Source organism: Cloeon dipterum, chromosome 4 (genome assembly GCF_949628265.1).
Source record: "Cloeon dipterum chromosome 4, ieCloDipt1.1, whole genome shotgun sequence".
Lineage (NCBI taxonomy): Eukaryota > Metazoa > Arthropoda > Insecta > Ephemeroptera > Baetidae > Cloeon > Cloeon dipterum.
This window is the reverse complement of record NC_088789.1, coordinates 10,655,350-10,681,878: the sequence shown is the minus strand read 5'-3', so window position 1 is coordinate 10,681,878 and position 26,529 is coordinate 10,655,350. Positions and strand designations below refer to the sequence as shown.

General features: G+C 42.3%; 1 protein-coding gene across 1 annotated transcript; it reads right to left on the bottom strand.

Annotated features, from left to right (window-relative positions):
* Positions 1 to 132: 132 nt before the first annotated feature.
* LOC135944048 (ankyrin repeat and SAM domain-containing protein 1A-like) lies at positions 133 to 26,522 on the bottom strand. The gene is made up of 17 exons (XM_065490735.1): positions 26,287 to 26,522; positions 20,438 to 20,518; positions 19,665 to 19,821; positions 17,458 to 17,603; positions 17,238 to 17,360; positions 15,477 to 15,709; positions 15,200 to 15,404; positions 14,528 to 14,867; positions 13,501 to 14,163; positions 11,404 to 11,560; positions 6,150 to 6,458; positions 5,887 to 6,026; positions 5,165 to 5,521; positions 3,444 to 3,752; positions 2,961 to 3,122; positions 2,741 to 2,878; positions 133 to 2,244 (listed from the first exon to the last, which is right to left on the bottom strand). Exons 1-17 carry the CDS (start codon positions 26,388 to 26,390, stop codon positions 1,972 to 1,974), a joined length of 3,897 nt encoding a protein of 1,298 aa, XP_065346807.1. The 5' UTR covers positions 26,391 to 26,522; the 3' UTR covers positions 133 to 1,971.
* Positions 26,523 to 26,529: the final 7 nt, after the last annotated feature.

Here is a 26,529-nt window from a genome sequence, read left to right as displayed (position 1 = left end):
GTTTCTCTCGCGTAAATACGTAGAGCTTGGAGATTTAAGTTATATGTACACTTATCTCGCTGGAGGATCCTCGAAAGATACTTTTTTATTGCACTCACATAAAACGGAAGGTACACAGACAGAGGGGTGGTCTTTCCAATTTTACACATTCTAATGATCACGTTTTTTAATTAGGGTTATTTACAGGCATGTGTTAGCACAAGAGCGAACAGATAAAATAGATTCATAATTTATCTTACATGTGAGTGTTATGTGTGAACAATAGTTTAGCTTTACAAGTGTTTGTGAGTTGGCTTCTTCAAAGTTGATTATAGCAAGCACCGCTGCGTATTTTAAAGTTAAATTTTACTATTTAATCGTTATTTTAAATGATTTTTATCTGAGGAAGGTGCTTAATAAGCTACGCTGATGAAAATTTAAAAATTGCTAATTTATACAATGTATTAAAAACCAAAACTTTGGACCAACTGCATAATTTGTATCGCGCTGACTGGCCATTTAATAAACTTAATGATTACGCAATTGACTAATGAAATCATCTTTAAGACTAGAATATTTAATGCATGGCATTTGTTTTGACTTTTGGCGTTGAAATTCGTGCATTTTGACTTGGTGTAGAATGTCAGCTACAATTGGACACGCTATAAATAAACAAGAATCGATACAAACTTTATAGAAATGCAAATCGTATTTTTGGAAGAACCACAAAGAACGCTGAATCCACTTTGAACAAAATTAAATGCACTGTTGAGTTCAACATGTAAGGTACACAAACACACTTTAATGCGTATATATAGACAATATGGAATCTAGCACGTTGGAATCAAAGGTCTTTACAAACAGGCAGCCGGCGCCGGAAAAACGCGCGAACTGTTGGTGACAAAAGCATTCAGAACAATCGAGCAGCTGAATGAGTCCAAAAATTTCGAGCAAATCGGCCAATAATGCCCTAACGTTGTACAAAACACTCAATTTTGGTCCGAAAGCTAATATCTCTTTCCGCAAATCAACATCACGTGATATGAAATTCGCTTTTACATAACAACAATGGTTGGTACACATTGATTTGGAATTCGGGTGGCTAGACACACACAACGGCCGACTGTGGGTAAACCAACACTTCTCTCCACCAGCGGAAATTCGGAAGTAATGCACTTCTTTGGGGTTCAGCGAGTGAATAGAATGGAACCGTTCGAAGCCAAAAAAACTTAATGCTCTCTGTGCAATATCAAAAGAAATGAAACGACAGACAACACCGCAACAGTTGGAAAACACTGATATGGTCCATGTGTCTCGTATACCAATTGAAATTATCACGAAAGCACTTTTTTCGTTTGCGAATTAAAATTTTTAACAGGGTCCATGTCGTCCTTACAGATATCTGTGGTAAATCTATATTTTCTCTCGGAAAACGAAAAATCTGGTTCGCAGCTATTAAAGGTATGAAAGTTTCGAGTTAATCCGTGATACAATTCTGGCTGGCCTGAGGGTAAAATAACAGAATGATTGTCCATTCCATTATTGGCCACCTAATGTGGTTTGTACGAGTGTATGTGTGTGTTTTTCACATTTTCAAACATACTCAAACGCATATTCAACGCACCATTTTCTGGAGGTAGATGCACACACCCTTCAGTACAACTTTGAAACGGTGAAAGCCTCTCGAATTTTGTGTGCTTGAACTTGTCCCGCGCGCATCAAATTGAGCAAAAACCAAAAGAGAAACCTGCATCGTCGCAAGTTAAGTGTAGGCCCAAAAAACGCCACCTTATTTGTTCCTCTTCCCGCTTATTTAGAATCACTTGTAGTAATCATGTATCCCAATTATAGCCTGGAATAGGTAGCCAATTACAAAGTAATCAGCTTTACATATCGTGATGAGCATGTGTGCGTGAGTAGTAAAAATTATAAATAATAAGGAACGATCAGATTTCCGTTGAAGTCTCTCTTACTTGTGCTTCTCCTTAAAGATCACATGTCCTCAGTAAACACTATAGGCGCGCGCGACGCCACGCCCGCGGTCACTTCGTCTGGCCGGATGACCCCGTTGACCGAGTGCGACCTCGAGTGGCCGTTGCCTTCGGGACCGGCTTTGTGGTGGCTCTTGATTTGGTGCTCTGACTGCGACCGCGTGTGACCTGGCTTTAATCCACTACCACCGTGGCTGAACTGCTCTCGGAGCGCCATTTGGTACGCCACCTCGAACGCCTGGCCCAGCGTCAGGATTATCTGAGACGCCTGGTCCTGAAACACGGTCAGGATCGGCCCAAAATGTTATGATTGCAAATATCGAGAAAAATGCATGAAAAATGTATATTTCGAGCAACTTTGTTGGCTGGCCGAAGTTAAACTAGTTAAAGAATAAACAGTAAGTTCGTAGATTCTACATAAAAATAAATCAAACCAGTTGAATTATTTAATATTTACTGAATTACTTGTTCTCTTTTTAATACCAAATAAAAAAGGTTCAAGAAAGATTCTCATGATTAATTGTAGGAATTTTAGACAACACGCATTTATCGTTAGGATAATTCTGCCAACGCTATTTATGAATATATCCTTCTAAAAATGCCTGTTGTAAATGCACGAAAGAAAGTAATTAATATTTTAAATTCAAGTTGAATTCATGTATTATTGTGTTGTTGCACACTAATTATTATTTCATCATGCGCCTAGAGAATGAACTACTTCTAAAAAAAATCGATGCATGCATATTAATTGAGGTGATAAATATCCTTACCATGGTTTTGACGCAGAACACGTGGCAGTAATGGTCCTTGGTGCTGTGGTCCTTGGTGATGTAGGCAAAATGTGTTAAGTCATCGGCATCCTGACAGGCGCAGTGGATGTTCCTGATCTCGTGTTCGCACACCAGTTCCTGATCGGTACAGAACAAACACACACACAAGGGACACAATGATCAATCGATCGAGCGTGACTTTAGCAATTTCGCTACTCACTCTTGATTCCGCCTCCAAAAACTGGACGCCTCGGTATGAGATGGAGAGGTAGACCTCTGGCGGCTTGTTCTCGCGCGTCACCATCGACTTTTTCAACTTGTGGATTGATTTTTTTGTTGATTCAGTGCCCAAGAGCTGCTTCACGAGAGTGGAACCCAAGTACTGTTTACAACAGAAGAAATGAAAAAATAACGTAAACATCCCACTGGTTGAATTAAAGCAAATAATGAAAAAATAATAATTTTTTTAATGTTTCTATCCCTTAAGATATATGAATATGCATTTTAAAATAAAGCAAAAAACTAAAAATCACTACTCTGCTCAAACTGATTAAGAACAGGCAGCTGGGAGAAAATTTGGTAATCAATCCTTACAGAGTTAAGCCATTATTTGCTGTTTATTTTCAATAAAATTATTTTCTGGGCGTGTATTAAATCTAATTTTTTAATTAAAAAAATTAATTTTTCAAATTTTTCAACCCACCATTGCAGAGTAAGTGACGAATCCGTTGACCAGTGCGTAAGGTGCGTGCCTCCATTGGGTGGTCAGGGTGGAAGGCACCCCAACAAGCAGCTCATTCGGATCCCTGATGGTCAGCTCTTTAGGGTCCTCCACACTCTCCTCGACCACCACCACCTTGGTGGGAACCCCGACCTTTGGGTCGGCTGCGGAACCGTTGGCTGCGGGGGGCTTCGGGGCGACAATCGGGGGTGGAGGGGCGGGCCGGGACTTCTTACTGTGGCGGAGGGTGCCGGTGTTGTTGGTGGTGCCGGCGGGCATCTCCTCAGAGGGCTAATTACAGAAACAAGCAGTGCGGAATCAATTGTAGTGCACCGCAGATTGGAATGTAATGCGAATGAGCATACTCTCTGCCATGTGCAACGCATATTCAATTATTGATCCCTGGGGGGAAATCTGTCTGCCGACGGGGGGCCATTTGTCGACTCGGCTGCGGTTCCATTATATTTTTTTCATTTTGCAACGCATTTTTCAATGTTCCCACCCTCGGCGTGTTCCTCATTTGTGGCCACATCGAGTAAACTACGCGCTTTAATTGGAAAATAATCCATACACATTTCTACTGGATTGAGTTAGGGGTCCATAATCGTGTCTCTCGTTAATTTGCCGAAAAGAAATTCGATCAGGCTTTAAAATTTTAAAGGCGAAATAATAGTATTTTTCATATATAAAACTAATTCTAAATAAATTTAAAATAATCTTGATTGAGTACTCTCATAAATTTTACTCAAGTACATAATCTGGATTCTGAGAAATTAAAAAATCTAAGCAATTTCAAATTTAATGAAGCACGTTATCGCATAAAAAAATCTTTTCCTGACACGAGATCTAGAATAGGCGCAGATAGCCGTCATCAGAGTTGATTTTAAAATCAATCTGGTCGTTAAAACTCCCATTTACGGCTCAAATACTGTTTCCCTCGTTCAGGGAGACTGTAACCCTCTCAGCAAATCAGCTTTGATGAAAATTGCAAAAATCTGGTAATCCCCATAATTGCAGGCGAGCGAAGAGAGATTTTCGCGGCAGAGGCGAAACACAAAAATAGCTTTTTCGGGCATGCAGCGCGCGCGAGTATTAAAATTCAAAAGGGCTGCGGGGTTGGATGATTGAATGCGCGCGGCTGCTGGGGGTTGGGGGTGGGTGGCTTTGGCGAAGCTGATGCCGCCGCTGCCTGCGGCCTAAACAGATCAGCTGCTGATGACTGGCGGTGCACTGGTGCGCAACACTTGGCTGATTCGCGGACACTGCTCGGCGGCGTCGGCGGCGGCAGGCGCACTATTGCCAGCAGCCGAGCCGGTGCAGCCAGAATTACAGCATCAAACACACACATACAACACATACACACCCATCCCTTTTTCATCGAGAAATAATAAAAAAATGCTGCGATGAATTTCAATGGCAGCATGTGAAGTTATTGTTGGGGTGTGGAATTCTGCTTCTTTCTGAGCCGCAGGGGAACAATAATATGCTTGCGCCCCAAAAGATTAAAAAAGCGAGCAGAAAAATGAGCTCTTCTCTCGCAATGCGCATAATAGCTGACAGTACCATATCACAAGGGGGTGTTTTTCATTATTCCAGCGAAAAAGCAGTGTTTTCCGCCTTTCTCTTTGCTCACAATCAAGCCAGAGTTGGTCATGCATGCGTTTTTCTTTCTCGCAAATTGCCAAATGACAGAATTCTCCTACCTTCACGTCAATTGAGGTTTCCATGTCGGCACTGAGCGCTGCCTCGTTGCCCACCGAGGCGAGAATGCGCCGCCGGTGGCCGATTTTGTCTATGTCCAACATGGTGGTGATCTCCTCGTCCCAAATGCGCATCACTTTTTGGAATTCATTGTACAGGTGCTTCTGGAAGGTTTCTGCGTAGTTTTCCAAGTGAATGGATCTGAGCCACAATCGCACTGTCTCTGGTTGAGCCTCTCCATTGGCGCCCACTTTCTTTGACTTGTTTGGAAGCTGCTTGATAGCCTCTGTAATTTTAGCCGTCTCCTCTGGGCTTGTGATGCCAAAGAGAATGAGGTCACATGGTTGGATCAATCCGTTCTGGAATAAATTCAAAGCCAATTAGAAAAATAACAATATTTGAAAAGTGCGACCACTCGAGGTTGTTTTCATGTTGAATATAATTAAAACCAGGCTTCATCCTCGTTGTCAAATTAACGAATTTCTCTTTAATTTGACAACGAGGATGAAGCCTGGTTTTAATTATATTCAACATAGAAAAATAACATTTATTTATTTATTTTTTCACTTTGTGCAATGAAAGCAGTTATGTAATAATGAGTATAACATATTCTTTGGCAATTCAAAGAACAAGAAGTAGCAAAAACTGATCTATTTCAATTGGATATAAAGAGGTATGGGGGACGTATATAAATGTTGTGTTATACGTTGGAAAGCACACTTACAATAAAGTCGAGATCATCAAAGCCGTGCTTCACAAAAGCCCTCTCGTACTTTGCCATGTCAATACTTCTGAGCCACTCGCCAACAGAGGCGTGCGACGGAGGTGCACTTGGGCTGGTCAGACTCTCCTGCTTGCTCAGCCCTGTTGAAGAAAAAAGCAACTCAATATCAGACTTTGAAGTTGAAAAGAGATGAGACAGAACAAACTTTCAGGCGGAAAAATGAGATGAAATGAAATTCTTCAAAGGCATTTATTTGTACATACCTAATCTTGTTTGAAACTCCTGCTCCAGCTCTGTAACAAACACCGACTCGCGGACCAGCCCGGTGCCAAAAGAAGCCATGATTTCAGAGATCTTGGCCCATTCTTCCTGTTCATCAAAGGGACTGAGGATGGAGAGACTTTTGTCGGCTTGTGCGCTTTTCCTGCCTTCCTCGCTGTCCACATCTTCGATTTTGGGCACCTCATACGCATTTTGGATTTGATTCAGTGTTTTCGGCCGCTCCACAGGACGGCCAAAGTCCACGGCCATGGCTTCGACCTTGGAGGGCGGCACCGAGCCTTTAAGCAAACCTGAAACAAAAGAATTGGCTCTTGAGCAAGCAGGGAAAACCTAAAGAATGTGGCGGCAAATGCAATTAAGCGAAATGAACGTATTGGGTGTTCTGTGAACTGCGCCACCAGAGCACTCTTGTGAACTAAACGCAAAAAAATTCAACTTTAATTGGTCTCAATTATTTTCCCAGCATTGTGACGGATTTAAAGCCGGCGCGCCACGACGAAAGGGCAATTGCAAAACAATCCCATTAACTCTTAATCAACTCGCACAAAGCCGGCGCTTGAGCGTCATTATTTCGATTTTTCGCTGCTTCCCGGCAAACAAAACGCACACCAACCGAGTGCAACTCCCAAAAGAACAAAAGATTCATTTTCCAAATCCGCTTTGATTGGGTGCGCGCACGAAAAAATTTCCCTGCAATTTTTCCAACAGCACAGAGGCGGTTTGTTAGTTGATGTAATAAAATTAGCATACTTAAAAAAAGCCATCGCTCCCTCTTTATTTTGTAATTTATATGGAGATGGGCGAGCGTTTGGCACCCGGGTCACGCGTCTCTTCCTCTTTGCGAATAATATGCATGTATAGTGCGGCCAAAAGTTTATGGCTTGTTCTCTCTCTGTCAGCGCCGTCCAATAAAACTTCTTGTTCCAATCAGCGGATGGTCTTAATTAATTAACACAAATCGCCATATGGCAATTAAGAGCACAATTTATGGGAATACTGCTCGGGCCATGAAGCTTCTTGAGCGTGACATCAACGCCTAATTTATGACAGTGTCGTAAACGGACCGGCAGTAAATTTGACGCGTTTTATTCAATAATGATGCACCATTACTACGGAAAGAGACGCTGTTATGTTCCTGATGAGGACTTTTTTCTCACGACGCCTATTTGAATAAATTATACGCAATCCCCTTCACGAGCACGCTTTTGAGAATTGTTTCTGAAATCTTCTTAAGAAGGAGTTGCTGCAATAGAAATGAAATCAAGTTTTTTATATTGTGTTTGGATTTGAGGACCTAATCTTACAGAGCTTCAATAGAAAAGGGTCTACAAAAAGACACGAGATGAAATATGAAATAAAAGTCTGGCCGACAAATTTATTTAGTCTGGTTTATGATGAGGCAATGTTTGTGTGAGTAGTAAATATTGGATAATTCAGCTGCAACAGTCTTTTAAAACATGTTCACAGAGTAAAACGGCTTTGTAAATATTTGGTCATAGATCAAAAATTAAATTTACCCCCTTCATCAATATGGTACGTTTCCCTAACGATAGCATCAATTCAAATATAGGGTAATCTTACAGTGCATTACGGTATCTGCAGGTTGAGATTGTTTACAAAGCTCAAATGCCAATAGTAAACATAATAAATGTGAAGCACGAAAGCATGGGAATCTAAAAAAATCTTAATTTTATTTCCAGAGACACCGCTAGTTCCTCATTGAGTCTAATAAAACGCTAATTGAAACGAGGCATTTGAGCAATAAATTAATCTAACTCACGGTCTACTCAATAAGACAAACTCGATCAACAGATGATTGCACTAAGTGCAAGCTTGGAGAGAAAGAAAGATCGTCGACCTCGCGTGCTTAAAGGCGCACAGAGGAGAATTATGCCCGGGACTAATAATCTGCGCCGCGAGCTGCACGCTGCAGGAATGTGGGTGTCAAACAAGCGGGGTAAATAACAAATAATCACGCTTACCTTGGGACATAACAATTGAACACAATTGAGCACTTGGCGGGAGAAGAACTTTCTACTCGAATCTGTCAGCGCTGCTCCATTTCCATCGGCGAGCAAAAAGCTTTTCCTGCCGCGCCAGAATTCGACATTCAGCACGTTAACAAACCAGCACCCGAGCGTGATAAGATAAGCCGACTGTTGTCGACTTGACTGCCAGGACAAGTAGCCTTGGTTTCAGCCAATCGGCTAATGAGCCGCGAAAAGAGCAAAAAATCTTCGCTTCTCAAAGTAACGCGCAGTGAGCCGCGAGCTGCTCTCGGCTGAGCACAATGCAATTGCTCGCGTTATCAAAAGTGGGAGTATTTGCCGAGAAACGTATATTATACTGGCAGCTAGCCTATACGTCACGGGGCTCGTTCACACGCCTTATTCGTTGTTTTTGTAGCGGCAACAGAAGCCGACAAGGCCCACTGACTTCCTTCCTTGCAATTCACCAGGCATACTAATCGACTTACTAACAAGCTCTGCTTTTAAAAAAAGAGAAACACACGCGGCGGTCAATTCCCTTCCATGTGAAAAAGGCTCAATTGGAAACAAACATTGAAAAGAATCGCCTTGTGTGAGAGTTTAGCGGCTGATGGGAAGTGCGTTGCGAGATTTGAATTAATGAAGGAAATGCAATTGTTGGATGTGTGTACAAATCTCGACTGGCTGTTAGCCAAAACTTGGTACTTAACTGGTAAAAAGACCGGAGTTGACTAGCTATATAGGAAATTGAAAAGACTGTAACGCGATATCCTGCTGGGATCTATACAGATAAATCATCTAACTTACTCCTCATTCTTTCCTTACTTGGTTTCGTTTTGACGTTGCACCCACTTTTCAATTGGACAAATGCACACGTCATTGTCATTCACCGCACTGGTGGTTTCATTCTTTAGAAAAGCTTTTATCAGCTTCTAGACTTTCTTGGTTATCGCATCGGAAGTTCTCAAGTGCGTAATATTGAGTACCAAACAAAGTGAATTTAAAAATAAGTTGAAGGGCAAGTTAAAATTCGTAAATACAACTCGCAAATCACACAATTGATCTCGTTTTAAAATGCCGGTTTGTCTTTAAATAATTTATTGCATACCTTTGCAGATAAAAACAATCTCTTAAGTGCTGTCAGTAAAGCATTGAGACAAGTCCAAGCAAAAACCGCCACGCAACACGTCTTGTTTTCCTTAGCATTATATTTTCTTTTTCTTTGTGGTGGCGAGATCATATTACCACTTTGGGACTAATATTTGAATGTGAGTCGCATCTCAATCACTAAAGCTTTATAGGCTGTATTGAACAGAGGGAGGGATGAGGCTTGTTTGTCGCAATAAGGGAGGAATCTTCCAAACAGATAAGAATTTCAAAGGCCCCATAAAATTCCTATCCTAATAGCACGAAATCCATCAGGTCTACTAGCAGCTTGATCAATCCATCATTCTCAAAAATAACACACATACTATATGCAAACTACTCTACATTGCTCAACTGGAATGATCAAGTTTGAGCTAATTTTAATTTATAAATTGTGAATCAATCAATTTCTCGCCAAGATTTCAATTATTAATAATTGCAATTTTTATAAAATATTTTCCATATTATTATGAATTTGAGAAACATGAAAGATTTAAGTTCGTTTCAGAATCCATGCCAAATAAATAGTACCGAGATCAGTTGGTCTAAGGTGCACGTATTGTTTTAAGAATGATGCTATTTTTTCTCAACTCCAACACAACAGTATGAAAAACAGTTTGAGAGATGAGCTACTCACTGAAACTCGCAATCCGCGGCACGAAGTAAAAATCCATATCAGCTTACGCGCACTCAGAAAACAATACTGAAGAAAAGCAATAAAGTGTGAGCGGCTCTTGAGCGTTTCCTTGACTAGTAAGTCACGACCTGAGAGACCATGCCCTCCCCCCTCCGACAGAGGATTAAGTCGCGAGCAACAATGACACCGGAGGAGCATTGTACTCAAATTATTCAACCGACTGTGTGTGCGTTACCTTTCATTCATTCGTCCAAATCACCGTTTTCGGCTGCATACATATTTTCACTTTTTAAGGCGTGGTATAGAAAAAAGGTCGCGGTTTCCTTGGTTTCTCTTTTACTCACTCAGCTGTTTTCGCATTACACACACAAGGAGAAGAGACTTTTTGCCCGTCGTTGCAGACGGTAGACTTTTTGTGACTCATAATTTTCAAGGACCTCTTTTACGAGCGTTTTTCCCTTTCTTTTCGCGCTTGAAAAGAAAAGGTGAGGCGCGGGAATTGGATTTTTTGATGTTACTGCCGAGTGTGCGTATGTAAGCGGGTGAAAAGCGAGTCGCCCTCGCCACCGCGCGAATAATAATGAGTTAATTAAAATCTTTTTCAAGTCGGGGAATGCCTTATTAGTCGAAAGCGCGCGGGAGAAAGAGTCGGCGCGCAGCAGGGGAGAGAGGCGATAAAAGGCTCATTTTTTGAGTCACGTGCATCCTCGATTGCATTCTGATGAAGGAAGGGGTTATCGCTGAGGCGCGTGCTCTGTGATTTTCAAACGCAAATGGACAAATCCACACGATTGCTGCAGCCGCGGCGACAATTTGCGGTAACGAGCGAAAAGGCGGCTGCCGCGAGGGTCCCTTTGAAAATGAGCATCGGCCACCAATTAAGCTATTTTCTGCCAGGACGTTCGTGTCAGAATTTCAATTTTCTCACGCGTGTAGAAAGCCATCATCATTAACGAAGCTTAAAATTAATGTATTTAGAAATTTTATAAATAATTTAATGATATTCCAATGTGCACATCCTGCCATGACACTGATGGAAACTTTCATTTTATCTTGATTACTGGAATTTCCACAAAAATTTAAATCGCTACAATAAAGTAGAATATTTAAATTGCCACTAGATGGCGTCCCCGCTTTAGCTTTCTGAAAAATACTGTATTAAACTATGCTTCCAAATGATGTATTTTTGTATTAAAACAAATTCGTTGTTGATTTTTGGACGTGGTGGTGTATGGGGCATAGTAGTTGCTCTGCTGATCAAAAATTACTTTGAATCTAAAACACGCTTTGATCACCCGGCCCCTTTATGATTTCCGTGCAAAATCATTTTAATTTTTCCAAATTAACTTGAACCAAAACTAGCCTATTTTGTTTATGAGAAACTAATTTTACTAAAACTCTTTGCCCTTCTAAGAATGCTTTAGCAGTTATGCGGATACACTTTTAAGTTGCTACTAAACTCACCAGCAAAAGGTGCGTCTCCGACGAATTCCTCCACGAAGTCGATGCTCTTGTCAGAGGAAAGGTTACTGGAAAGCGACCCTGAAGAGGCACCAAACGAGCAGAAGAGAACATCCTCATCTGTCTCGGTCTCGATGTCCTTGGAACGCCTTTTGTACTCCTGCAACACATGGGACGAGGTCAGCCAAATTCGAAAAATTCCATGAAACCGCCGCAGTGACCTTAATCCACGGCAGCTTGTCCTGCTCTTTGAGTTCTTGAAGCCACGGCAAAATGTCGTGACGCCGTTTGTCGTGCTGCCAAGGCACGGGCCTGTATCGGACACCCGACCCTGCGGGCTTTTGGGGCACCAGGCAGAGCAACGCGAGCAACCCTGAGCACGGCATGCTGACGACTAAGTAACGGAAGAGGTGCTCCTCATAAAAATAATCAAGCCGAGCAAGGGTGCCAGATATTGGCGCTGTTCTATTGACCTTTGCAAATGCCACCCTCGCTATTTTAAATGTCACTGAAAGGTGGGCTGGCAGATGAGGTCAATGTGTCAGCCTTACTGCGTTGGGATGAAAAGAGCCCTTTGATTAGGTGTTCATAAAAAGTTCATTCGTAAGTATATTCATTTGAGCGTTTTGCCGACTTTATGGTAGGAAAAGTGCTAATGTGGTGGTTAAAATGTTGAAAGATTTGGTTTTCGTCTAAAATAAAATTGAACCTTCAAGCCTATTTGATTTAGTTTTTTTATTCTTCAGAATCATCAACAATATAATTTGTTGTTTTTTCCTGCTCAGAAATGGGATTAATCCAATTCAGATTCACAGGGATGGAAACAATCGACTGGACAGCTGAACAAAATGATCCAAACAAGAAAAATATGTGAACCATATTTCCTATTATGAGGAGCACAACAACAAATTATGCTGTCTGGTGCTGTGTTTGAGGTAAATCGTTGATGGCTTGGGTTCTACTGTTTCCTGCCCACGGTGCACAACAACTCGATTTCGGCAGCATTATTTCCCTTTTGCTCCAGGAGCACGACACAATGCGTTTGATGACCAGTTCTTCCATATGACTGCCTCATTTTATAGACCGCAAACATCGCATAATATGATATTTTCCGCTCCCCTTTGAGGAAACAGATTCACTTCCTGCCCGCGGACAGACGCGAGAGAGGTGGCTCTGAGGTTTTCCTCTGCTGGTCAAGAATTTTCCGCACTTTTAATTTCCACGTCAAAATTGAATTCCAACGAGAGCAAATCTAATTACTCATCCGCGCGCGGGCACACACCTGTCCGCACACGATTGAAAATTATTTGCAAACCAGCCTCGCGGAAAGAATCTCTCTCGTCGCAGATGCGACAAAAAGTCGCTCTTTTGCCACATTATCCGCCGACAGCGTGCCGGTTTTGTGCCAAGGGAGGGAATTTGCTCGTTTGCCGGTGAATCCATGCATCATTAATGAGCGGCACGTCGCGTGCGCACATCTGTGTGTATATGTACGTAGCTATATGCACAAATGGCACATAGGAGCGAATAGGTGCTGAGCCAGCCGCTTTCGCTGCACATTTGCTGCTCATCTCCTGTTAAGCGTGCCAATATGAAATTTGAGTCCCCAGAGCGAACTAATTTTTCAAAAAGTGCCGCCTCTTTGCTCACATGTTCGCTGCTAACAGAGCCGGCTCAATAAAAATTAAAACAGAAGTGGCTGTTTGCTTTCAGTAGCAGTGACGGTTAATGTAGCTTTTGTTCTGATTGTATCATAACTTCACTAATTAATTTGTTTACTTAGTCAGGTAAAATGTTTCTAGAACATAAAACCTCTAATGGCACAGTCTATGAAAAGATGATAAGATATTTTCAGATCTTTTCAAAAGCAAATTCATCCTCTGCATGTCTAAAAAAATGCATTTTTTAATCCTTAAATTATATCAAAATTTCATATTTTGCAGTCTTTCCACGCTTGCTAAAAATTGCTCTTGAAAAAGTATGGCTGTTTTAGATTAATTGAATTTCTAGGTAAGGATTGGCTGTTTTGAGAGCGAGTTTTCAATTCCTATTTTTCTCACATGATTTGGATTTTTTCATTCTTACAAGTAAACAACATACCTGACTGAGTGGCCGAATCCTCTCGTAAATACTTCTTTCTGCATCCACCGCAGACGGAGGAGGGTGGTCTGGGGTTGGCGGCTGCTTGTAGTTTGTTGGGCTGAGCGGCGTTTTTGATATCTTTTTCTTCTTGGCCGCCTCGGCATTTTCCACCATATTTTCCTGCGAAGGCCTCAGGCGAATATATGCAGAAGAAACAAATGTTGGCACAGAATCTTGAGTGCCCGGACAACTAGGCTCAAAGTTTTCGTACGGCCTGTCCGACTGGCGCCGCAGCTTGCGTCTGGGGTAGTTGTGCGGCTTCTGGACTGCGCCGTCGTACTGGCCAATGGTCGTGTGCCTTCTCTCAGTGTGATTTGGCTCAAAGTCGTGCGTGATGCGTTCCTCGCACGCGCTGTCACTGCGCTTGTGACGCAGGTGGTCTTCGGCGTCGACGCTTACGCTGCTGGACAGCGGCAGCTGTAGTCCTGAGCTGCTGCGTGGCGTCCTCATCTCAATGTACTGGTCCGTGCTGCGGCCACGTCGCAGGCTCTTGTCGTCGCTGGCTGAGCCACTGCGGGCCATAAACAGGTACTCGTAGTTGCTGCACGCGTAGTTTTTCTCATTATTATGCGTTGGGGACACAGACAGGTTGCGTCGCGGCGGCTTCTTTGGTGGAGTCGGCTATAAAATCAATTCGGTATTTTGTTAGATGACTGCATGTATTTCACACAAAAATTTGTTTCGAAAGCATTTTTAGAAGTTCCCATCGTTAAAAGCGTAATTTTAAATGCTAGAGATGAAAATTAGGCAATTTCTCCATTTGGAAGCTCTGCGCGTTGCATATACATTGCTATTCTGTCACATCATACTCCAGGCTATTTTTTTTTAATTTAGGCATCAAAAAGGCAATTTTACTGATTTATTCTTCAAAATTATTCGAGCTATAAATAAAAATATAAATAAATTTTTCTGGACAAAATTCATTTTAATATAAGTGAAAAATGAATTCCTTCTTTACACTAAAAAATTGTCATATGACACTCACCGATACTTTCGCCGCGTTATTGGCACTTGGTTTTCCGGTCATGGGCAAATAGTTGCTGTCGTGGCTGTGCCTGTCGTTGTCGGTGGGTGGCATGAACCTTTCCCTGGGCGAGATGGAGGGCCCGGTCATGCTGGAGCTGGAAGACACGCTCAGCTGGTCGACGTCCCGAACGGCGTGGTTCTGATAACATGACAGCCTGGAAGAACTGGACAGCTCCTCGGACAGGTAGCTCGAGTCCATCGACTTGGCCGAGAAGCAACTCGTTTCCATCGAGCGCGAAACAAAGCCGCTCGAGTCCAGAGACTTGGCCAGCAAGCCGCCGTTGTCAGACAAGTTTTTCCTGTTTCGGCCAAAATTGGAAGCATGCTTCAGAATCGTAGCAAAACAATGGATCTCTTAACTGCAAGAGCAGTGGAAGCATTGTGTGCGTTTGTTTGTTTATACAGCGGCAGGCTGTCGACGAGTTGAGTATGGGGATATTTTTTTAGAAAGAGAAATTGTTCAGTGGAACATGTGGTTAATGTTGACTTGATTTGCGTCTTGACCTTGCGTAAGTATAAAGAACCGCAGGGAAGGATTGAATTATGCTATCAAGGTCCCGATCAACATGTGTAAAAATGTTAAAATGAAATTATATGTAACATGTAGAGGTGAGTTAAATTAAAAACTTACATTCTGCGATCTTCTTGCTCGTAATAATTCCACTGCGAGGGCGAAGAAGCACCTGGAGATTCGGACATGCGTCCTCTAGGGGTGAGACGCACGTTCTCGTACGGACTGCCTATGCTGGGAATAGGAGGAAGGGGCTCCGTGTTTTCTTTGTCTTCACCTATGGCAGGCGACGGAAGCGTCCCAGAATTTGTTTCCCTTCTAAGTTCTAATGGAAGCAACACAAAATTCGAAAAAGAAGCAACTTGGTAGAAACCTAAAAAAAAGTGCGGTTACTTACTGTGCCTAGTAATGAGTGCAGACATTTCATGTGTTAGGTGAGCAGGAAATTGCGCGAGGACTTCGAGAACAGTCATATTGCACTGGTCGCGGGCGCTGAGGGAGACGCCGTGGTCGAGCAGGCTCCTAACCACCTCCAGTTTGCCGCAAAGGGCAGCCTCATGAAGGGCCGTGCCAGCAGGGGTCAGTGCACTCACGGGGAACCCAGCCTCTAGGAGTGCTAACACCACCGACCTGTAATCACAAAAGGTTGCGCATTAGCAATTAACACACTCCTTGACTGCAAATTGGTGTTTGATTTTGTTTCAATTTATTCGATGTTGATCTGGTGTATATTAACTTCTGAGTAAAAAGTATGCAAAATTATTGAATTTTTATAATGCACAATTGAAAAACAATAAAATGAATGAAAAATAACATTTTTGTAATTTCATAGAAGTACCACACTGATGTTCTTACCACTTAACCACAAAACAAAGAGCAATTATTAGCAAATTAAAAGAAAACTCAATTAAAAATGCTCTTTGAAATTCGCGAATTTGCCTACGCAGAGACACCGCAGTGTTGCAACCACGGCTGATCGGCCCGCGAAAAGAGTCTGTATGTAAATCAACAAATTTTGCAAACAATTGGCCTGCCAGCGTCGTCACGCGAGCCTTTGCGAGTGGCTGGGTGCGTTATTATTGCCGGGTAATACGCTTTTGCGCTGCCAAGCATTAATGCAAACAGGCGGCCAGTTTGCCAGGGCGGCAGCAGCCGACATTAGCGCGCGTATTGTGCTTTGGCGAGCAGACCACGACACACTGCTAAACGACGACGAAGCCGCTGCCGCCGACGATACATACACAGGGCAGCAAATTGCATGCACGTAGCGTGTGTACAATTTGTTGTATCTTGCTGAATAGAGCGTGAAGCAACCGCTCTGCCGAGCAACAGAGAGGAAAACATTTGCATTTGATAAATCGCCACTGTGTGTGAATTATTATTAAATTTCAACAGAGGTCTGATGCATGAAGAGTTAATTAGTTTCGCACCGCCGGTGAAGCAATAATTCAGCTCGACAGTTCAGAGATTTGCGAATTGACTGTTTCAATAATGGGTAAAACGCACTTTTATTCAAATGGCTGGAATGCGATTTTTTATGTGTCGGCGAAGAGCTGCGTTTTAGCTTGCTGGCAGAATGACAAAATCGATACTGGTACTTGATGTGTGGCACTCGACGCCAAAACTCCGCCGCTCTTACTTGTCTCCTCTTCATCAGGTTGAGTTTCACTTTCGCCCTAGCGCAGTTTGCAAAACCGGCGCGTGGCAGGTTAAACTGTGGCACTTGCTCGAGCCAATCAATATCCCTATTTGCGATAACGCTTCATTCCACTATTCAGTGTAGCACATTTTCAGACTAACAAGATGCATTAAATTTGCTGTGGCGTTAATTTTTGTAACAAAGCAAAGCCAATACTTAAAGGCGGCAAAGTGGATAATGGATTTCATCAGAACAAACATTTTTAAGAATAAGACACATCTTTGACCGTCGATATATTAATGAATTTGACTGATTTTGAAAATACACACCTTTGTCTATTGCAACAAATCGGTTGCCTTCATTATTTGACCATTGTATGCTGCTATGCATTTCCAGTTTTTAATAAAAAAAACAAATCTTTTTGTCATTCAATTCTATTACTTTTGTGGCTATCTGGAAGTTCGTCAAAATATTTCAACATTATTTCATTGATTTAAAGAAACAAATCTGAACACTCACTTATGCCCATTTTTGCTGGCTCTATGCAGAGGTGTCAAGGGAAAGACCGTGCGGGGCGGTGCGTCAGCGTATTGCCGTATCAGCTCTGGGTGGGTCCTTAACAACTTTTCTACGGTTTCCAATCTGCAAAAAATAGGAAGAAAAACGGTGTCACATGGTTCCCTTGGCAGCAGATGCGCAGCGCAGACACGGTCGGCGCTAAATATTCGAGAGAATTGACCTTCCATACTGAGCCGCGAGATCTAGTGCAGTCTCCCCGCGACAATTGCGGATGTTGGGGTCACAGCCGTGCTCGAGAAGAAGTGCGACTACCACTGTGTGCCCATATTGAGCCGCGCAGTGGAGGGCAGTCTCGTTATCTTTGGTCTGGAACAAGCAGAAAGACATTTGATTCGATTTGTTTCTAGACAACGTTCTAGAAACTAATTTTCGCGGCATTATCCCTTATGACTGAATCGTTTGTAGTTGTATGTGTGTATGAAATATTATCTGATTAGTTGGTTTGGCGGTTATAAAAATATCTTAGTTAAGAGGAAACGCCGTATTCGGTCTAGACTACCAGACAAATTTAGGGAGCCGGAGGCAACTAAATATATGATCATTAATCAATATTATTCAACCCTGGGTATTTTTATAAAACCACGTCGCTTTGACTCCTATATTTTTTAAAAAAAAAACTCAAGTAAGACATTCTTTGCTTTTTCAACAATCATATTAGTCGAAATATATATAAAAAAAATGATTCGGAAAGAGACCAAAAGCATCATGTTCAGCTACCGCGCTCACGTGCCAAGCGTGTTTCCTTCCAACGCATTCGCATATCCGCGAGTCGACTGTTTAGGCTATTCAAAATTAAGAGTTGCTCTTATTTGCGCACACCCCTGGCAAACCCTTACGCAGCGGAGTAATTAAATAACCGCGTCTGCATGCAACACACCCGCATTTCCCTTAAAACAATGTGCGAAAATTTGCAGAGTCGCAAGGGCGACTGAGAGATGAAAACACCTGAGGCATGATACACACGTCGCACACACTCGCGGAATAAAGGTGTTTGCACAACCACCTTTTTTATCCCAAATCGCAGGAGCGTGAATACTTAGCAAGCGTGTGTTTCCAAAGTTGAAAGGTGGTGGAGCGAGAATGTGTGTATGTGCGGATGCGCAGCCAGCAGATTTCGTTAAAAAAGGCAGCAGCCAGCTCTATGTATTTGCGCTCTTCACCTGTGCGTGACATTTTAATGCGCACACAGTGCACACGCCGGCCTTTTTCCGCTTTCCCGTCACCCCAGGAGAATTTTCATTCCACCGGTACCTTTAATTTCGCGACGTTTTCAATATACGAGACCACGAATGTAGCTCCGGATGTGTGCAAGTGCGAATTGTCTTTCAACGCTCGACCCAAAATTGCGTTCAGCGAATGGGTACGTGTTACTCGCGGGTGGAGCTGCAAAGTCAATATTTGGATTGCTCGGAGATAATAATTTTTCACGTGTGTGACTGCATGGTTTCGCCGCGTCTAATAAAGATGTCCATATTGGCCACACCCAAATACTGAGAATAGCTAAACTACTAAATTGCGTGTCTCACTGAAAGACTACTTTTGCTTTACTCTAATTAAAATGCTAAAAAGCTAGGTTAAAAATGGATTTGCATATTTTTATATTCAATAATGAATAAAGGTTGCGCAACAATTTATGGTGGGCCGGAGACAGGAGAGGGCAGTCAAAATAATATTTTAGAGGGAGGAATGGTTAAATTTTTATTTCTGTTACTCCCATGGTATATTTCTCCCAAAATTTCACTCTTAACCGACCATCTTTGGTCAATCCGCTCAGATTAGATCCTGTTCCTTTTTTCTTTTTCATGTAATTTCCTGACCTTTTATAGAATTTGCCGAATTAAAAAATACTGATACAAAATCCCCAGCTCAAGACACATTATTTTTCTCGTTGTAAGCCAAATAATGATAGTCCCCAACTTAAATGCCATTTCCACTTTACGATTAATCAATAAATAGTATAAATTATCAGTATAGCAATAAAGAAAAGCAAACTGCACATCATGCGAGTCCACCCCTCTAGCTAATTCGGAGCCGGCCGCTGTAAAATTGCAACTACTGCACTCTATTGGTACTTATTAGTCAAAGAGCACGGCAGATGTTTTGCTGAGCAAAAGCTGCGACCTTTGTATCTAACGCTCGTCCTGAGTAATTTGTTACATTTCATTTCAAGACCACGCGAGGGGCGGGCGGACGGGTGAAAAAGTGAATGGGCGCGCGCGTTTAATCAGCAATATTGCCCTTTTGGCAGCGAGCGAAAGAGCAACTTTTGACTCTCTCCAAATTGGATGAGCCCTCATTTAGATAATTACGCGAGCGGTTCAAGTGAACACAGCTCGAATGAATGGCCGTGGATGTAGTAGTACTCACAGTGAGGTTAACTTTAGGGACCGACGGGCCTCGGCACAGCAAAAGTCGGACGACGTCCTCATTGCCGGACCAGGCGGCGAGGTGCAGAGGGGACGACCCCTTGCTGTCCACAATGTTGACCGATGCCTCGTGCGCTAACAGCAGCTCCACCGCTTCCCTAATTGATACACAAACACATTAATCCCGGTCAGTTCAAATGAATATCATGAGCTCTTTTAATTTGAGTCTTAATTTTACATAGAGACAAATAAGTTTTGAGATTTTTAAATAAGCGAGAAAAGTAAATATTAAAAATTGATCAAGTTTTCTTAAATTAATTAATAAAATTATCGGCCGTTCAGTACATAAACATCAATTATGCTTATGAGAAAAATATTAGATACCATTTTTCTGAATTTTTGTTTTAATAGCTTTCAGTTTTAAAAAGAATGTGATATGCTCAATGTATGTATTTGTTTTTGACATGTTTGTCAATTTTTGGACAGCACTGGGCGATACTACAACGTTATACCGAAGATAAACGCAAATAAAGTACAATTCCAAGTGTAAGCAACAACATATATGCTAAAATAATATATGAATTCTGACATGAAATAAAACTGAAGACTCAAGATACTTTTAAATTCGTTCACATTCTGAGACGGAAATCATTCAAAATTATCCAATAACGATTTTGTGTCAAGAATGATTTACGTTTTAGCTTGTAAGCAAGTGGAAAAAATATACCGTCCAATGATTAATTCTATTAACAAATAAAAATCAAGTTAATTTACCTGTGTCCGTTGAGAGCAGCATGGTGAAGCGCCGAGTAGCCACTGCTGTCTTGAACATTTGCGCCTGGTCCTCGTCTTAAACTGCAACAAAACATAATGTATCCATTAACCGTTTCAGATATTCTTCATGATTTATCTTGAGTTTTCCCAATTTGATGAGTTCTAATTAACTAATTATATCAGCAAATAATAAAAATTCAAACGCTGGAAACGAAATGAAAGAAAAACTACGGTTGGCTCAACCCTGCGCGAATAGTCTCACACTGGTCTCATCACGGTTTAACTTTACCTATGAAACAAATATTCAACGCTGCAGAAGATTAGGGAATTTATTCTCTTCAAAATTCACACAAAACTACCCAAACCTGACTAAGTTCCGCGCAGAGTAGAGTCATTTTTGTAGTTTTTCGTTCTTTTGTTAAATACACTTTTGCTATAATATGTCGTGTCAATTACAGCTCTGGTTAAGAACAACATTCCTATTCTCTTTCAAGGATTTCCTTTCTGCTAATTTGCAAGTGGTGGAGAAATGCGAAAAGGGAAAATTCTTTGTGGGCGCAATGAAAGGAATTGAAAGCAAGGAGAAAAACATTTGCGCTCGCGACGCCGTGATAATTAGCCACCCTACACATTTCATTGCACAATGTGTTCGCCCTCAATGGAACGCGCGGGGAACAGGCGAGCGAGCGAGCCGCCGCCGCCGCCTCTCTGCAATCCAGCCAGGTGCATTATTCCGAGCCAGACCATAAAAACACATATACGCAATTCGAGTTGAGTGAAAACATGCTCCTCTCTGCGGGCTCATTAAAATCTTCCATTTAGGGGCGAAAAATGTGAAAGCAAGCCGGCGAATGACTTCTCTTTTTCTCTACGTAGCCTCATTTGTTTAGCAAAGCAGGTACAGTTTATACATTGTAAGCTTTCAAAATTATTGTATGTTGGGCATTAGTTAGATCGTGTCATGGATAAATAAACATACACCATAGTGTTATTATGAATGGGTTTAAGTTTTGTTTCACTGTGTTGGCGTAACAGAAAACATGAAAAAATTAAATACAAAATTTTAAGCAAATTAACAAAGCAAATTATGCTGTTAAAACCTTATGTGAAAAAAACTAAATAAAAAGTTTAATTTATTATTTGCTGCTAATGTACTTTCCGCGTACGTTTTTTCCACCAAACTTAAACAAATCTTCTCCTAGTGTTTATCTAAATCATATCAAAATCGCCCTTCCTTTTTGTCACTAAATTCTCAGCCATGTACCTAGCACACTGGGGAACAAGTTAGACTTTGTGCGCGTCGCCGCCAATTTTATACTTCTCAAGTGGTACGTTCGCGTCTCTCTTTAATTAAAATTTTCTTGCTTTTAATTTGTCGTGCAAAAAAAGAGATGAAAGTCGCCACGAGACTTATTCAGCTCTTAAAAATGAATTTTGAATACATCAAAGACCGCAGCTTGGTTGGAAAAAAGCATTAAAAGGGGGCAAGTGAATGCCTGCATATAGCCAGCCATGCGCATGCAGTATGCTAAATCGGTATTAGTTGAATAAATCCAACACGTTTGAAATTAACTGAATGCTCGTGACGTAGGGATAGAAATTCCAGGATATTTTGAATAGGTTCATTGAAATTATTCCACAGAATAAATATGCAAATTAAATAAAGTTAAATAAAACAATGACTTTTACAATTTGTGAGTAAACAAATATTTTCCCCGGTGCTTTTGAGAATAGCATGCCTTTCAACCGTATCAGTTTTCAAATTGAAACGATGTGGCTTAATTAAAAAAATAAAATGAATAAATGCCAATCAATTAGATCAGATAATAAGGGAAAGTGTAATTTTATGAATAATCTACTTTTCAACTTTTATTTATGAAAGTTGTTGACAGTAAGATGCTAATGAAGGGTGATCAAATCCACAAGGCTGTGTAACTCTCTGGAAGCAGAGGGGTGCGATCAACAACTTCAGTTAAGGTGAGGCGCCGAGAAGCATTTCGGTGTTCTGGGGGTCGATATCTGAAGCCGTTTGATCTGCCCTAATAGAGGCGCATTTGAGTATGCACTCAATGACGCAGAAGGACTGAACTCAAGTGGTGTTGCGTGAAAGAAAAGTGGGTGGCTGGAGCCTTCTTCGCGTTTCTCATTATCGCACTGACGGCGTCGGAAATAGCTTCAAGAGAGATGCACGCGGCCCGAATTTTCTTCCGCTCTGACTAACCGACACCGCGCGCTTCGCTTCGATTCTAATCTTGCGAGAAGCAAACTAATGCGAGAAGCTAGCTAATGTTGGTTTTTGTCTCCTTGCCCTTCTTGGCGAGAGATTAGGTCGGGTTGCAGTAAAAAACGTAAAAAATATTGGGAGCATACGGAATGTGGAATATATAAAGGGAAATTGAACCATTTTAAGCTGAATAAGCTGATACAGATTTACGCAAATGTTTTTCTTCTTTTAATTTCGTAGAGGATGCTTAACATTAGTCAATATCTATTTCCTTACCGAAAAGCCGAATAACAAAACGTATTTCTAATTAAAACCATATGACAAAAATATAGATGTGCCAAACGAAAAAATAATACGCATGAAGAAAATATGCAATATATCAGAAATCAGAAAGTTTCTTGCCTTTTAAAACGCAGGAAAATTATTGAGATGAGAATATAAATTTATAAAATATCACAAATTAGCCTTATTGAATTTCCAGCAACAGATTTTGTTGCTGAGAGTGATATTTCCAACACATCGATACTTCAAACCTCTCGAGGAATGCCCGATCAAAGTTCATTTTATAGAGCAATAAAGAGTTGCAACCGTGCCAACAGATTTACATTTATGCAGTCGTGCAGAGTTGAGAGTTGTTGACTGCATTGCTGAAGGAGAGCAAGTATGCACGAAATGAAATGTTGGACGAAAGTATTTCGCAGTGACGGACATGACGCAGTTAGAGTTTCAATTTTACTGTTTTCCGCCGTACAAATAACACGTCGGCAGGTTTCAAATGCACATTAAGTGAACAGATTTATTGTGTGTACACAGGCGGAGTGAGTTACGTGGCTGCATTTAAAATAAAAGTTGAAAAATAGCGTGACTTATGTGTTCATATATCACACTGCCTGATTTGACTTTTAAAAAACGCATGCAAAAATCTATAACAGTTTTTACTATTAAAAACAATTCTACTAGACCCGATTTGAATTTAAATTAGAAGGCGATATTTACAGAAAAATCACATTGAAAAATTAATTTGATAAAGAAATGATGAACAAATTGCAAAATAAAATATTAATGAATAATAACCAAAATAGCGCCTGACAATGAGTAACTCGCCAGTGGCACCCTGAGAATATTCACTCAGAATCGCGCCGAGGGGCTCTGCTCTGGTGGAGAGGAGTCCTCTTTACCCTGAGGATGCGGCTCTCCGTCCAATAAACCGAACACCGCAACGACCATCGAGGGTTCGAATGATCTCAGCTTGGGACGACTCAGAGCCGACCCGGCCGTACCATTCATGAACCTTCCATAAACGAGTGACAGCCGGCACTCCTGAAGAAAGAAATTCATTTTCGAACGAGGGGTGGCTCTTATGCCTGCAAAGGAGACCGGCCGGGGGAGTGAAATCGAGTGTTCCAGCGCCAAACCTTCCCGTGACGAGCTGCTGGGAGCCAACGTGGATAGAGCGTAAACCTTGGCTAACACCCGGTTGCTCACAGCCCTGAAACAATCCTGGCTAATCTAATTTGTCCAGGCGCCATTGTCCGACTTAGCCCATTTTATGGCACGTCGGGTTATGTGTACCATTCTTACCAAAGAGTAAAAAAGCAGACCAAGGGAGTCACAACCGGTGAACTCCTCGTGATTAGGTCAACAATATGAGCCGAAAAATGTCGTAGACTTTACAAATCATCGACTATTTCGCAACTACTTCGCAATTTTCATCGATTAAAATTATCAACTCGATCACCTAACAAAATCTGACTTAACCTTCAGTGTTTACTATTTGACAATTAAATAACAGCACGTTAATATGCTACCCGATAGTTATTATAACATCATCTAGCTAGAATGTAAGGCTTAAATGGTTGTCATTATGCCCCCCATTTTTGCGAACCACAAACACCGCAAAATGGTTGGTAGCCATATGGTTATCGGCAAAATTTGTCATTTAAAACTTTCATGCGGAAGTAAACAAATCTTAATTTATCATCTGAAGGAAAAATTAAGGTTCCAACCGGGAAAAGGAGCACGAAAATTATTATATCGACTTAAAATAAATAAAAAATAAGTCGAGATGATCGGCGCGATGGCATGATACATTTCAATTAAAACAGTTTATCTCTCCGCAATTCGGTGCTTTATTCGGGTCAGTCCCCTTCCCGCGGTCGGCATTTAATTACTGAGGCGAGGCGAAAATCTGGTATCTCTCGCAATCAAAAATATAGATTGCCATAAAAATGAATGAAACTGCGCGGTCGAGTGCATTTTTTGTTGGCCGCCGAGTGCGGTCGGCCTGGCGCGAAATGGGGTCAGTGTTTGGAGGGAAGGTGCGGCGAACGAGGTCACATGTCTGGTTCCCAAATTCGAGAGAGCGAGAGTGTATTCGGCAGCGAGCAAGGGGCTGCGCCGGCGTGCTAAGGGTGCGGTTGGTACACAGCAGCTGGAACCCCGGGCGGGCTTGCTGGGGGTGGACTGGCAAGCAAGGCAAACGACCTCCTTGCAAATCGATTGCCTTTCTCTTCCCCGTACTCTTTCACTCACACTCGGGAGTGACTTGGAAGATTCACTTCCTGCCACTGTCCACTTATTAAAAGCAACAGTGTTTATGATCAAGATTGATAGCCACCGGTCGACGGGGGTGGCTTCCGAGGGGGGTACTGTTTGGGTGCGTCGAGTGGTGGTGCCGCCGCCACCGCTCTTTGGCGCCGGAGGTGCACTCCTAATGCCTCACTTTATTTTGCGGCCCAACAAACGGCTTTTACGGCCGCGATCACGCAAACTGTTTACGATCTTATCGTTCGACTGGCCACACGACTCCAGTCTGGATTGAATTGTTCACTTTAGCACTAACGTGTGCTCACAATGCTTGATTCCGACACAGTTAAATTAATAATTTTTTTAATTATTTCACCTGTAGAACACACAAAGAATTAGGAATTTGAAGTTAAGACTTTTCAATTTATAAATTTTGTCATATATTATTGCCTAAAATAATTTAACAGGCATTCAAAATTTACCTGCAGCGAGCAAAAGATATAATGATCTGTTGGCTTATGGCACAGAGCAACCCCTTGTATAACTCGGCTCGAAAGCTCCAGCACCACACGAGGAACACACCCCGACCACACCCCCTTTTTACCAGGCCGTATCTCATTAGAAGATAAAGCGCAATGCAAATGCAATTACGGCAATTAGTCCTAGACTCCCCGAGGCGGTAACTGCTGGCCATGCACGTCCACCTAAGTGACCGACCCTTCCGGAGGGCCGTCGTGCCTCGGTTGGCCTCGCAAGCAGCTGAAAAGGGCGCAAAACTGCCCGCCCTGATGTTGACATGAGCCATTAATGACACCCCTGGCGCCGAAAAGGAGCATTCGGACCTCGATTCGGCCCGACCCGATCCCTGCCCCGTTGCGCCCTTGCGGAAAGACCGATACACGAGCCAATTTGCGTGTTTTCAGTCAAATTTCAGTCAAAATCGGCCTGCGAGAGCCCCAGCGGCGGCGCCAATCGAGCCCCGAATGTCACCGAAAACGGGACGACAGCGCCGAAAAGCAGCTCAAAAGGGCTGCGAACGCCGACGGGTGGCCGGTGCAGTGGCCTCCGCCGGCCGTAAGTGGCCGCTGGTTGCACGTACCTGGCCAAAGGGCCACTCCTTTTGGCCCGCTGACTGAGGATCTTCTCGACGATGGGAATGTTGCCGTTGCGGGCCGCCTCGAGCAGCTCCTGATCCTTGCCCATGGCCCATCAATCAGCAGCGACCCAGTGTTGCCGAAAGCAGAGGGCCGCACCCCCGAATTTGCCGAAAAATCACAAAGCAACACGCCAACTTCATTGATCGGCCGCCTGCCATACTCGCACTGTGTTCGGCGCCATCACA